The 14,749-nt window shown below is 41.1% G+C and overlaps 1 protein-coding gene across 1 annotated transcript in view; it reads left to right on the top strand.

Moving 5' to 3' along the window:
* The window catches only part of LOC120531682 (transmembrane protein 163-like), a 319,701-nt gene that overhangs the window by 281,287 nt on the left and 23,665 nt on the right, over nucleotides 1–14,749 (top strand). Inside the window, exon 6 of the mRNA XM_039757306.1 lies at nucleotides 13,068–13,179. Within this exon, the coding sequence (XP_039613240.1) occupies nucleotides 13,068–13,179 (112 nt within the window). The remainder of the gene's footprint in view (nucleotides 1–13,067; nucleotides 13,180–14,749) is intronic.

Raw genomic sequence — 14,749 nt, 5'->3', positions numbered from 1 at the left:
TTAATCACCTTTGGGTCCTGGCAGAAATCAGAACAATTACTGGCGAATGAAGAGCCTCGGCACCATCAAGGTGTCCTTAAAGCCAACCTGACCAGTGAATGGGCTCCTGCCAGTGTCTTCAGCTGGGATCTACTCTGCTGAGTGCTTCTTCTCAGGACTGTACCAGACCCAAGATGATTTCTGCATTTTTATATTTTCAAGAAAAGGAATGAACTGATATTTCCAAGATTTTTCAAAAATAACCAACACACCGCTGTCCTGACAGGCATGGACAAAGGGTTCTCAGCTCATTCCAGTGATGTTCAGCCTAAATGTAATTCCTGTCACTGCATTGTACATCAAAGTTTTGTCACCAGCTGGATGATCATAAAACGACTGACCTTTACAGACGGCATCTTGTCTTTTTCGCAGATTTCTAAAGGAAGCTTCTTCAGAATATGGGGATTCGTTTCTTCATAAAAATATCAAATAAAAGACTTAAGGACAAGATTACAAAATGTTTTTGGAGCCTAAAAATGGATGACCTTCTTCAGAAAGTTAAGGTGAAACAAAGGCAGGATTTTTCTAAGTTAATATGTGAACAGGAGAACATTGAATTGGCCGCATTATTAATGTTCAATTTTAGGGCAACATCTTTTATTTAAGACATGAGAAGAGCTAAGCCTGTGCATTAATGCAAAGACTGAAAGAGGAATGTTTGGAGAAATTCCAAGATTATATTTACACTTGATGGCAATTCATCATCCCTAATGGCAGAGGCACAGATCTCACAGTGGCATTCTTCCCAAATTTCTACGACTGATGCTACGGACTTAAAGGTAATCCATCCTTCCTTCTATTTTCATACCCACATAGGGCACAAGGCAGGAAATAACCCTGGACAGGTGCCAGCCCACCAAAGACGCACAATGCAGTGAAATCCTGAAAAGTTAAGCTAAACTTGAAGTTGGCACTGCAGACGGTCGATGATCATTGTTTGTTGCAGTGCGTCGTTTCCTTGATGGCTGAGAGATTCGCGGTCATTGTGCTAACAGGGTTGGGTTCAGTTTACGCCTGAGCTCAGCATGATCAATTCAAGGAAGAGGACATGTCCAAGAGTCATTGCCAAAAAACTGCTGATGGAAAATATGGTGCATTGTGTTCACTTCACATGCCCTGAGCTGCACATGGAATGATTGATTTTGATTATATTTCGAACTTGTTACTTTGAGCACAAACCATTTACTTTAAGTATGTTATTGTAATGGGGCGGCACGGTGGTGCAGTGGTAGCGCTGCTGCCTCGCAGTTAGGAGACCCGGGTTCGCTTCCCGGGTCCTCCCTGCGTGGAGTTTGCATGTTCTCCCGTGTCTGCGTGGGTTTCCTCCGGGTGCTCCGGTTTCCTCCCACAATCCAAAGACATGCAGGTTAGGTGGATTGGCAATTCTAAATTGGCCCTAGTGTGTGTTTGTGTGTGTCCTGCGGTGGGTTGGCACCCTACCCAGGATTGGTTCCTGCCTTGTGCCCTGTGTTGGCTGGGATTGGCTCCAGCAGACCCCCGTGACCCTGTATTCGGATTCAGCGGGTTAGAAAATGGATGGATGGATGGATGTTATTGTAATGAGGTCATTGGCTGAAGTCAAGCAGATGATTGTAGGATGTCACATAGTGCACCCCCAGATGGATAATGACTTTGCATTTAACATGCTGTTTAACTCCTCTAATAACTAACTAGTAGTGTTGTAACGTGCACTGTCCAGTGAAATTTTTACTTGCATGGCCATTTGTTGCCATTCTCTGATTTACAAAAATGTTTAAAATGCACAACTTGGAATTAACCGAAAACAGAAAACACAACTCAGTTTACCTGATGTACTCCTCACCCGTGTTTCATAGGGAGGCCTTTCAAGTGTGAGCAGAGAGACTCATCTTGGGGAGCCAAAGAGTGAGATGGACAGATCTGGCCAGTAAGCACTAAGTGAGAGGCACGATTTACTGCACTTTAAACAGGGTCAGGTCTCCCCAGGCTTTCTCTACCTGACCATGAAAGGAAAGATAAGAAATAATTTGTTGCAAGAGGCTTGTCAGTAGTGCTGAGCTGCAAAATTCAGCAACGTATTTTTCACAGTGAATATGAGTTGATTGCCAGAGACCCTTTTTTTTGCTGAATATTTTCCTGTAAATTTGTCATATTTTTCCCAGAGCCCCATAATGCTTTGTGAAGCCAGCATGACATCACAGAGGTTTAGCGGCCATGTGTAAAACTTTAAAACTGCATTGTAAGATTGTTGCTGAGCTTTTTCGGGCGTAGGTGATATCATCAACTGATCAATACTTGAGCCTTCTACCCACATGCATTAAAACAAACAAATAAATAAATAAGCAATATTTTCATTTGAAGAGTACATAGCTGACCACAGTGAGAATATTACGAGTACTGCCACCGAATATTTAACACTGATCCCTGTGCCATGGTGTGACACACATCAGTCTGACTCCCTGAGATGCTCAACCACAGCGATCTTTCCTTCAGCCCGTGGGTGTTAGGCACTCGCTCTGCTCAAGGGGCTCTCCTTCCCAGCTGCCTGCCTTCACCCAATCTCGAATTTGCTCACATACATCGGCTCATCCCGCTTCCTGCCTTTTTCTCTCTCTCTTCCTTTAACCACCGTTCTCTTCTTGTTTATTTCTTCCTTGATTTTTGCTTCTGTCTCTCGCACTCACCCTTCCCTTTTTAAAATGGGTTCATGGCACAGCTGTGGCAATCAGCAGCTCCCGGCGTCAGTTATGGTTGTGGGCGATCCTGCACCTATGCACTAAGTACGGGGCCATCTGCTCCAGCATTGCGCACAGGGACCGCACTCACCACGCTACCACGTCCCCCACACAAAGATGCGAGTGCAGCGATTACTTATTTAAAAGCTGCCAATCAGCTGCAGACCTCATATTACCTACCACACGTGGTAGCAGCACCGCATGGCTAATTTGCATCTAAAACAAGCCATAAAGAAGCCCTCTCTGCCCTCCACCCTGACAAAGAAAATACACACAACCCTGTCGTAATTATAAATTATGAAAGATTTATTGCTGTTTGCAAAGCATGTCTATCTTCTTCATGGAAAAAGGCACTTCAAAGCATCTGAACAGAGATCAGGAACAAAGAAGACGTTCCAGCTGCATCTGGAGCTGTGATTTCAAACACTGGAAAGTGGCCGTCTCACACTGCTGCTTTGTCGCATGGCTAATGTGTGTCCAAAGACTGGAACTGTCTGAGTGCAATGATCTGTATTTTTTTTTTTATATTGTTGCTACTTTTTGGTTATTTGCTGTATTTGTTTGTGGTGTTCATTCTCTCTCTTTCTGTTGTTTGTGGCATGGTGGCACAGTGGTTACCACTGTAGCCACACAACTCAGGTCACATTTCTGGCCACAATAATCAGTTCAGTATAGTTGGTAGATGCTTTTCTGGCCCTCAGGGACCCTAAAAAAATAATTTCAGCATTATAATCCATTCAAAACTAGCTCAGTTCATCCTTCTCTTTTGACTTCAAGGCCTTTTTTTTTTCGTTTATTTCGCCTTATACAATTTCTTGTATTAGTTTTCGCATACCCCTTGGGGTCAGAGTGCAGGGTCAGCCATCGTACAGCGCCCCTGGAGCAATTGAAGGTTAAGGGCCTTGCTCAAGGGCCCAGCAGAGTAGGATCTCTTTTGGCAGTGATGGGGATTTGAACAAGCAACCTTCGGGATACCAGCGCAGATCCTTAGCCTCAGAGTCACCACTACGCCCCTTATTTTGCGGAGTTTGGTAAAGTTCCTGAAAATTGCTGTGATTTTATCAACCTCACGTTGAAGTGAACTCCACAAGGTTCACTCTTTTGGACTAGTCAGTCCAAAGTGGTCATCCAGATCTTACAATTTACCAAGATCTGAAAGTGTACAGGCTGTTAGTTTTCACAGTGTTGTGCAAGTTCACACCTCACAAGAACTAGCTCAAAGTTCAGTGCACACAGATTAAAATGAATACATTCACGTTCATAGTTGACCTATTCAATTTTGAAGTAGTTCATGTTCAGTTCATTTTGTATTTTTTAAGGACTGAGAATAATTGACCTATGAGTTTACTTTTTTCAATTTTGCATGGCTTATATTAGGCTATTATAGGGCTTTTGAATAAAATACAATACACTTTTATTGAGTTATACCCAGCAACAAACACGTATAACCATATATGCTAATATCCTCCCAGTCAAAAAATGAAATAAAATAGATCCAAGTATACATATAAATTTCCGCTCTATTTTCAACCGTGTGACATGAATGATGACTGTGGAGCCAGCGTGTAGGTGTACTAACCTATTACACTGCTGGTCAAATTACACTGCTGATCAAAATTCGTGTCACATATTGCTTGTCCAGCGGGGTAAAATATAAAGTGGCCTCGTGAAGTACAACGTTTCCTAAAAGCGAAAGCATAGCTTCACCATGTGCTTGTGTCAGCAGGGCTGCACGAACAGGCAGAAACAGATAGAACCAATTTGATTTTATGTTATTTTTTCTGAATAATAAATGGCAAAAATTTGTACGAAAAATATTTTCATAAAAATCCACAATTTGTGCTTATCCCAAACACTGTATTTGGATTCGGCTCCACCCCTACATTACCGGGTAAGGCAACTGTTCATTTTGGAGCTAAACCAGATCCAGAATCTATATATATAATTCACTAAGGCAAGACACCCATGGAAAGCACGCCGTAAGGGGCGTGGATTTACTAAACCGTCGACAAGTAAGACACTTATGGCGCATGCAGGAAGGAGCCACGCCCACCAACTCCAAGACCATTGGATATGACAACAACTCGCAGAGCCACGCCCACCAACTCGGACGTGACGACATAGAAAAAACGGCGTCATTTATATTTGTCTGTCGTAGAGGCCACATGCACCTCCGAGCCACGTTGACTGTTCATAGAGTCATGTTTCTCGCGGAGGTGAATCGCCATATGCAGCGTGTAAAACGATTTGCGAGGGGTATCCCATGGTATCCTTAAAACAATCCATTACAACTGAGGTCAAAACACAATGAAGTAAGCAGTCTTTAAAAACCGAGTTTTCGGTTACGACGCACAAACGCATGCACCATAGCAAACTGTTTTACACGCTACATACAGCAATTCGCGTCCGCGACAAACATGCGTGTTCTTAGATGCTCCTGCAGGAACACGGAAAGTCTACGTGAGTCACAGGTGCATCTGGACTGTGCAAAGACGACAACGACTCAAGTGACAAGTTGGAGGTAGGCACACAAGCGATGGCGCTCCGCCAGTTTTCAGTCACGGATGATTGTGTGTTGGTTCGTTCCGTGCATTGTTATCAATCAATCAATCAACATTTATTTATATAGCACATATTCATACAAAAAAAATGTAGCTCAAAGTGCTTTACAAAATGAATAGAAAAATAGAAGACACAATAAAAAATAAACATAAGTCAACATTAATTAACATAGAATAAGAGTAAGGTCCGATGGCCAGGGTGGACAGAAAAACAAAAAACTCCAAAGCTGGAGAAAAAAAAAAATCTGTAGGGGTTCCAGACCAAGAGACCGCCCAGTCCCCTCTGGGCATTCTACCTAACATAAATCATCATATTTTCATGGAAGGACCTGATGATGATGGTCACGTAGACTTCTGGCTTTCAGTCCATCATTGTTGGAGCATCATGATGCTTTGAGTAGGTGGTGGTGGCGCAGGCCGCCACCACAAAGAAACCGGAAAAAGAAACAGAAGAGAGAGTAGGGGTCAGTACGGATTTTAGAGCCACCATGAATAGTTATTATGAAGAATTGAACATACAGAGTATCAGGAGTTATTAAGTTAAAGTGAAGTTATAAAAGGCCATGTTAAAGTAATGTGTTTTCAGCAGTGTTTTAAAGTGCTCTACTGTATTTGCCTGGCGAATTCCTATTGGCAGGCTATTCCAGATTTTAGGTGCATAGCAGCAGAAGGCCGCCTCACCACTTCTTTTAAGTTTAGCTTTTGGAATTATAAGGAGACACTCATTTGAAGATCTAAGGTTACGATTTGGAATATAACGTGTCAGGCATTCCGATATATAAGATGGAGCGAGATTATTTAAGGCTTTATAAACCATAAGCAGTATTTTAAAGTCAATCCTGAATGACACAGGCAACCAGTGTAGTGACATCAAAACTGGAGAAATGTGTTCGGATTTTCTTTTCCCAGTTAGGATTCTAGCAGCTGCATTCTGCACTCGTTGCAAATGATTTATGTCTTTTTGGGTAGTCCTGAGAGGAGTGCGTTACAGTAATCTAGTCTACTGAAAACAAAAGCGTGAATTAATTTCTCAGCATCTTTCAATGATATAAGAGGTCTAACTTTAGCTATGTTTCTTAAGTGAAAAAATGCTGTCCTAGTGGTCTGATGAATATGCGATTTAAAATTCAGATTACAGTCAACGGTTACCCCTAAATTTTTTACTTCCGTCTTAACTTTTAATCCTAGTGCATTAAGTTTATTTCTGATAACCTCGCTGAATCCATTATTGCCAATTACCAAAATTTCAGTTTTCTCTTTATTTAGTTTGAGAAAATTACTATTCATCCATTCAGAAATACCAGTAAGACATTGTGTTAGTGTATCGAAAGAGTCGGAGTCATCAGGTGCTATAGATAAGTACAGCTGTGTGTCATCAGCATAGCTGTGGTAGCTCACGTTGTAACCTGAGATAATCTGACCTAACGGAAGCATGTAGATTGAGAAAACAGCGGACCCAGGATAGAGCCTTGTGGAACACCATATCGGATATCATGTGTCTTTGAGATTTGATTACCACAACTCACAAAGAATTTTCTCCTGCCAGGTAGGATTCAAACCAATTTAAGACACTGCCAGAGAGGCCCACCCATTGACTAAGGCGATTTCTAAGAATATTGTGATCAATGGTGTCAAATGCAGCACTCAGATCTAAGAGGATGAGAACAGATAAATGGCCTCTGTCTGCATTTACCCGCAAGTCATTTACTACTTTAACAAGTGCAGTTTCTGTGCTGTGATTTGTTCTGAAGCCTGACTGAAAAGTATCAAGAATAGCATGTTTATTGAGGTGGTCATTTAACTGCATAATGACTGCCTTCTCTAAAATTTACTTAAGAAGGGCAGGTTAGAAATGGGTCTAAAATTTTCAAAGGCAGAGGGGTCAAGATTATGTTTCTTAAGAAGGGGTTTAACTACAGCAGTCTTAAGACAGTCTGGAAAGACCCCGTATCTAATGACAATTTACTATGTCCAGAATATTGTCAATTAGACGCCTGATATTTCTTTGAAAAACCTGGTTGGTATTGGGTCAAGGACGCAGGTGGAGGGTTTCAGTTGAGAGATTATACTATGTAATTCAGGTAAATCTATCCTGGTGAAAGCATTTAATTTGTTTATAACGGAGTACCGGGCTTTGGAGGTTCTGCAGTGTTGGGGAGATATACTATGTTATCTCTAATATCATTAATTTTTTGAGTGAAAAATACAGCAATGTTCTCACAGGTTTCACTGGAAGTATTCTGTGGGCATTCCTTTGTGTTACCTGGGTTTAACAGACGGTCAATTGTTGAAAATAAGACTCTGGGATTACTAGCATTGTTATTTATAATATTAGAGAAATAGCAGCCTCTCAAGACGGACAGTGTTATTGTATTCTGTTATTTTAACTTTTAATATTTCATAGTGGATAGTTAGTTTAGTTTTCCTCCATTTACGCTCAGCTCTACGACATGTTCTTTTTAAATCAGACACTCTTTGGGTCTTCCATGGAATAACAGTACTAGAGGATTTTTAACTGTCTTTTCAGGTGCAACTATGTCAACAGCAGTTCTTACTTTAGAATTAAAGTTTTCCACTTTACTATTTACATTATCCTCGCTATTATAGCTGGCATTATAAACGGACTGATTGCTTAGAATAGTTGTAAGTTTTAAAGCTGCTGATGAGTCAAAGAAGCGTTTTTAACAAAATGCTTCTCATGAGCGTTTTCTATCTTTATTTCTATATTAAATAGTAGAAGGAAATGGTCTGATAGACCGATATCAGTGACCTGCTTTATATCAACTTTAAGTCCTTTAGTAATCACTAAGTCTAACGTATGACCTGCTTTATGTGTAGGCTGATTTACGAGCTGCCTCAAATCAAAAGAGTCCAGGAGGTTCATGAATTCCTTTACCTTTTGGTCACACTGATTGTCGACATGAAAGTTAAAGTCGCCGACTATTAAGAGTGCATCATAGTTTGTAACTAAAATTGACATTAAGTCAGAGAATTCCTCAAGGAAAGGCGCGTTATATTTAGGAGGTCTATACACGGATAATACGAGAACGTGAGAATCTCCATGAATAACAACGGCGAGATACTCAAAGGACTTAAATTTACCAAAACTAACATCTTTACATTTTAATCGCTCGAGTAAATGTTTGCCAAACCGCCCCCTTTTCCCTGGCGGTCGCACGAGTAAAACTGTAATCCGGAGGCAGATTCGATTAAAACTGCCGCCCCATTGGAATTAAGCCATGTTTCATTTAGCGCAATAAAATCAATGTTTCTATCACTAATAAGATCGTTTATAAAAAATGTCTTGTTAGTTAAAGCTCTAACATTTAATAGTGCCATATTTAATGTTTCTGAAGGGCAGAGCTGAATTTTATGCGTGTTATCGGTAATCGGAACAAAAATTAAGTTATTTTTGTTAACGCCGCTCTGTGTGTACTTTTTATGTAATCTACAATCCGTTTTTATAGTCTTAATGCAGTGTTGATCTGAAGTAGTAATTTCAATTAAATTATTGGTGTTTTGCCGCACTGCCTAGATTTTTACGTGCATTAAGATTTGTTATTAGATTATTAATGATGTGCACTTTAACGGAAGACTCTGTTAAGCCATTATGTCCTATCAAACCAGTAGCATTACGTAAGGGGTTAGCAGTAGAAGTAGACAGTCAAGATAGACGAATTACCTTAGCGATGTTTTCGGAGAGGACCCGGGCGCCAAATCTATTCGGATGCAGTCCATCCCGCTTGAAGAAGCACGGCCTTTCCCAAAAAAGATCCCAGTTGTCTATAAACCCGATGTCTTGATTCTCGCAGAAGCCTCTCAGCCAGTTGTTTAAACCCAGCAGACGACTGTAGTATTCATGCGATCGTCTGACGAGAGGTAGTGGACCCGAGATGAAGATTTTTGCGGATGGGGTCCTCTCCTTCGTGTCTTCAACTAGTGCTGCGAAGTCAGCCTTGAGAACCTCTGACTCTCGGTGCCTTATGTCGTTTACGCCGGCATGTAGAATGATGGATCCAATTGCCCTCTTGTGCTTCTGGTAGAAGGTCGGCGCCCGCCTCATCACATCTCGAACTCGAGCACCGGGAAAACAAGAAACAAAGGATTTTTGATTAGGGCACGTGATATTCAGGTTTCGTACAATGGAATCACCTACCACGATTATATCACCCGGGGTTGAAGGCAGACTGGGGACGCGGAGAGGGTCGAATCGATTCTGGATTTGAATGCTCGCCTGTGCCGCTGGAGGTGTTCTAGCCTTGAACCCCCGCCTGCAAAGCTGAAACCCGTCGAGGTCTTCATCAGCGTTGTTCCTACGAGGCGCGGGGGTGCGAAGCTTACTTGCCCTTGGACTTGAGCGGCACGAGGTGGGGTTGATGTTACGCCGGCTTCGTTGTTTGGTGTGGTTTGTCCAGCAGCCGAGTCTTCAAGTCTCTGAGGTACCTTCGTCTAGACAGGAGTTTCTGAATCTGTTTGTCGAGTGCCTGGAGTTCCTCGACAACGATGGCAACGCGATTCATCTCACTGTCGGCCATTGTCTGCTTCTACTTCCGCTTCCGCTTCCGCTTCGTCACCTAGGAAAGAAAGAGAGAAAGTTAGATTGAGCTGTGGCTGCCATCAAACGCCATCACACAACCCAACAAGCATGAGCCCCTGTTACAATGTTGCTTTTCTTGTTGATTTATTACATTACCGATTTTTCAAATGTTAATTTTCTCCCTGTGCTTAAAAATCATTAAAAAACCGGCCTGATTATGTGGCGTATGGTACACCGCGGGTTGGCTAGTGTCACATAAAGCTGAACTAGCTCACATTCAAGTTCTTCACTTGCAAATACGTTACGTTAAGTTCTTAGAAAAATGAGCTTGCTCAATGAAAGCGCTCTTTTGAACTATAGTTCATGCACAACACTGAGTTTCAACTCCATTGCTAGATAATACCTTGCATTTTTCCATAACTCTTTGTAAGAAGACATGTGCATTATTATGTGCTGGAAATTCTTAACCAGGTTCCATCTGGGCTCACACCTCCTTGGTAAAGTAACAGCTGACATGACCTCCACATTCACCATCTTAAACCCATCAAGCATGTCTCAACCTAACATTCGAGGACTGTTCCAGAGATATTCACTTATAGACTTCATTTACCTAACGTCAGAGAGTCGGGAGCAGTTGCGGTACACTCTCATGACCAGCTGTTGTGTAGTGTGACACACTCAACAACTCAGTCCAACCTGTCTGCAACTCACCTAAAGCTGATTTTGTCTTAAATTATAGGGGGTGGGGTCTGTGTGCATGATCAGAGCTGACAACCAATGGACATCCACCCAGAAGTACAATGCATATAATGCAGTGACAAGGAATAAGGAACACGGGGGTTTTGGACTTTGCAAACAGAAGACAGGCTCATCTGTCTGACGTCTCATCTTTCAGGTACCACAACAGAATGGAAAAACAGGGCCAAGATTCCAGCTGAACTTGTCCTACCTGGAAAGCATTTATACAACACAAATTCTGTCAAGGGGCATGATATAGACTGCAACAAAAAAGGGAATTGTAAACTTGTGCTGGAAATCAGTCAAAGAGCCATGTAGTTGGTCATCCCCTGTAATTCCTAGTCATGTAATCCTACATTCTGAAGACAATGAGATCAGCAGCTGCACTTGTCAAGTCTGACTGGAAGTTGTGGAATGTGCCACCAGCTTTAGCTTGCAGTTGCTGAGATTAAGAGGATTAATCTTTTTCAGTTTTGAATCATTGCATCGAGACGCTCCGAAATGTACGTACATACTGTACAACAGTACACATTGTTCTAGAGGTGCCTCTTATGAACATTTATCATAAAATTAAGGTTAGCATCTTTATGAAACAGATGTTGTAAAACATGAATGACATGACATGAAGTAGCACGTGCGCAGCCATTTTAGGATGGCAGTAGAGTGGAGAGAAAAAGAGAGTTGTGTCTAACCTTTTTAACCTTAAAGCCGACTTTGATATGATGCCAACAATACAGATTTGGAAGGCCTGAGAGAACAAGTGGGAAGAATTAGCTTCACTGAAGGAATTATACAAATTAGCACAACAAATTATGGGGCCCAGTGGAGTTGTTTTCAACCCTTTTTATAATAGAAAGGAGCATGACAAAGGGATAGCTTGTGTCCTCTGCTTATTGTTGCCTTTATGAATGACATATACAGTATAATAAATGCAAGGAAGACCCTCCCCACCCATCTGCAGGCCCTGCTCTTTGCTGATGGGATCGTTCTGATGGCGGAGATCCAGGAGAGGCTGTAGGAATGTCTGATGTGTGCTGCAGGAGTTGAAAAGGATTGGGCTGGTTAATAAAGTGGTTAACAGTAAGTAAGGATCTGCTGGCAGCCTAAAGAGAGATGGAAGATAGCAGAGATAAGGATGCAGTGTGGAGACAGGCAGTTGGAGCAGGTGATAATTTGTGGATATCTTGTACTGTAACCCATAGGATGGTAGGGTACACCTGAAAATTACAAAAAGGATCAACAAGACAAACCAGATCTTTACAGGATAAATCAGACACTGGTAGAGAAAAGGGAGGTCTCTAAAAAAACTCCAATGCTGCTATACACTGCTGTACCTTCTGCAGAAGATGCAGGATTAGGAGTAGGATTACATCCACCCAGATGTGGCACTGACTGGGAAGATGAGGAGAGACATGCAGAGATGGAAGAGGTACTGTTAATGGGGACTGTCACGGAGGTCATGTAATGAACATGCAGGAGGATAGATGAGAAAAGGGGGTGATGGACGCAAAGCTAGAAGAACATAGAGGCCAAGAAAGTCCCGTGACTACCTACTGGGACAACATGGTGGATTTGAGAAGGGAAAATAAGAGAAGGATTTCAGAACTGAGGAGGATGGGCTTGGATAAAAGAATGTGAGAAAACTGGCCAAATCTCACATGTACCAAACTTTGTAAGAATAGAGACTTTAGAAAAAAGAAAAGAACAAGAAGAAATGTTTCTTGGAAAGGCATTAACTCAAGGGACATTTTTGACTTCAGCATGCCGAACAACCTAGCACAACTCATGAACTGCTTGTGATGTAGGCTCTTCTTAACAAAATGATTGTCTATCCAGTTTCAACGTGTTCTTATTTTCACATATATTTGTCCGTTTGTCAATATAATCGATAAGGTAGAGTAGCACCAAATCTCACAATGGTTTCTACCATTGACAGAAAGTTGACAGGAAGTTGGGAAAGAATCTGAATTTTTGTGATTTTACAATGTGAGAAAGTAGATATTAGCCTTCATTTAAAACTTTGTGTGGAATTTTCGGATGAAGTTGAGGGAAAATTGACTGGCAAAAGGCAAATCATCGAAGAGTTACCTCTGAATGGGAAATGGAGAACGGAGTAGGAGAAACACCAGTATCAAGAGGCACTGGAGGTGCAGAGCATTGTTTAAATAAAACGGATAAAATATTACATTTTTAGCTGCTGTTAAAACCAGTCTACTTAGTGCCAACTTTTAATTTCTTAATAGATGATATCATTGACTGTGGAATTGACACAAACTGGGGGATTTTCAGCCTTAACATGTAACACCTATGCATGTCTGACTGTACATCACCTTGACGCATTGCCACGTAGTTTAAGTTTTTATTATTTTGCATGTGGTTTCCTGGACGAAGAATTGTCTTAGTTTAGACGCAGCCGTCTGAAATGCTTGCTGCCTTTAGCGCTTTGATATTCACAAGTTTTCCTCTTTTCTTCCATAGGGTGGCTTCCTCTTCAGTGTCTCCATTTTGAGTGGGATCCTTTGTGTCATTCTGGCGGTGGTGAAGTTCATGCTGGGGAGGATCTTGACCAGCCGAGCTCTCATAACAGACGGTACGTCCAAAAGCCTTTTCTGTCACTTCAAACAGCTTGATACGTGGCCTTCAGGTTTGATTGGGCTGAGTGTACAGCGCAGTCTCCTTATGGGTATTGATTGGATCGGCTAGAAGCTTTTTGATGTTTCAGTTTCTGGTCATGTTAAAGAATAAAATAATTTGTACTTGGACTTTTGTGTTTAGTGAAACAGTTTTGTTTTGTTTCTTATACAGTTTCGTTAAATTACTACGGAAATGATTTCCACATGCAATTTTACAATTGTGAAACTCAGATAAAACATAGTTTTTAGGGTTGTGTGGGTTTTTTAAGGTACATAAAGCAAAAATGATTGTTTCTTAAAGCCTCGTTAACAATTCTGCATTTCTGCACATTTTTTCCACAGCTGCATAACACAGCTTCAGCGCACCTATAAAATGATTTACATTTTATGGTCCATATCACCACAGAGGAGCGAAATGCATTGTTTTAAAAATGTGACAAGCTGCATACTTTCCACACCAAAACACCCCATCGTGCACAATGGTTTGCACTGAAACGTTTTGAGTTTTCTAGCAGCTGCCCTTCCCTTTTTCTTGGTTCCTGATGATGATGCTGACAATATGCATGCTCTAAATGCCATGGAGAAATATACAGAATATCATTTGTGTCTTGGACTTTTCTTTAGGATTGTAATTGCCCAGATTATCATCATAATTGGAAAGATGGACATCATACTACCAGAACAACCACAACATGCATCTCACAACTTAACAAAATACAGAATCTGCCTTTTACAGGAAATGAGTATGGTGTGTGTTTTTTTAAATAGAGAACTTTATTTAAATACAAAATGATAGGCAGGCACTTGCAGAATTAACCCAGGAAAGCAGTCCAAGACAGGGGGTAAACACATTTCCTCCTGCATCGATGGCACAGATTTCACGGCTTGTGAAATTCTGATTTTTTGCAGTAAATTCCGTTGTCATGTGACTCATTTTACGTGTGATCCAAAACTACCTGTAAATGTGCAAATTTGTGTCATGTCATTTTGTAACCTGCTTAATCCTGAGCATGGTTGTGGTAAGGATGGAGCCAAACCCAGCTAGTTTAGGGCAGGAGCAAACCCTGGAGGGGGTGCCAGTCCATCGCAGAACATACAAATTGTGGAGAAAAATGTAAATGCATGAAAAGTTAAAGGCTAAAAAAGAATTGTGTTCTATATTTTTTTAATCATGGGTGGGTATTTCTGTTCTGTCTCTGTTGATTGGTTAATTTGTTTTATTACTTCAAAATGGTAAAGAATTCCATAAATGTTTCAAAGAAATACTTTTATTTGAAACATTTTTCTGAAAAAAGGGAAGCCAAAGTGCTATAGAAAGCAAAACTTTTATCCATAGTAAAAGTAAAATGATGGCTCACAAGAAACATTTGAAATCATCAAAATGCTTCAGATTTGTAAGCCCTTCAATTTAGTATATTTTTAGCTAAAGTGTTTTTTCAAGCGGAGAACTTTATTGCAATATCTAGTAAAAACAGAAATAATACTAGATAACTGCGGTGGGCTGGCGCCCTGCCCGGGGTTTGTTTC

Source organism: Polypterus senegalus, chromosome 6 (genome assembly GCF_016835505.1).
Source record: "Polypterus senegalus isolate Bchr_013 chromosome 6, ASM1683550v1, whole genome shotgun sequence".
In the NCBI taxonomy this organism is placed as follows: Eukaryota; Metazoa; Chordata; class Cladistia; order Polypteriformes; family Polypteridae; genus Polypterus; species Polypterus senegalus.
The sequence above is the reverse complement of the archived record's forward strand: the minus strand, read 5'-3'. Positions and strand labels throughout refer to the sequence as shown.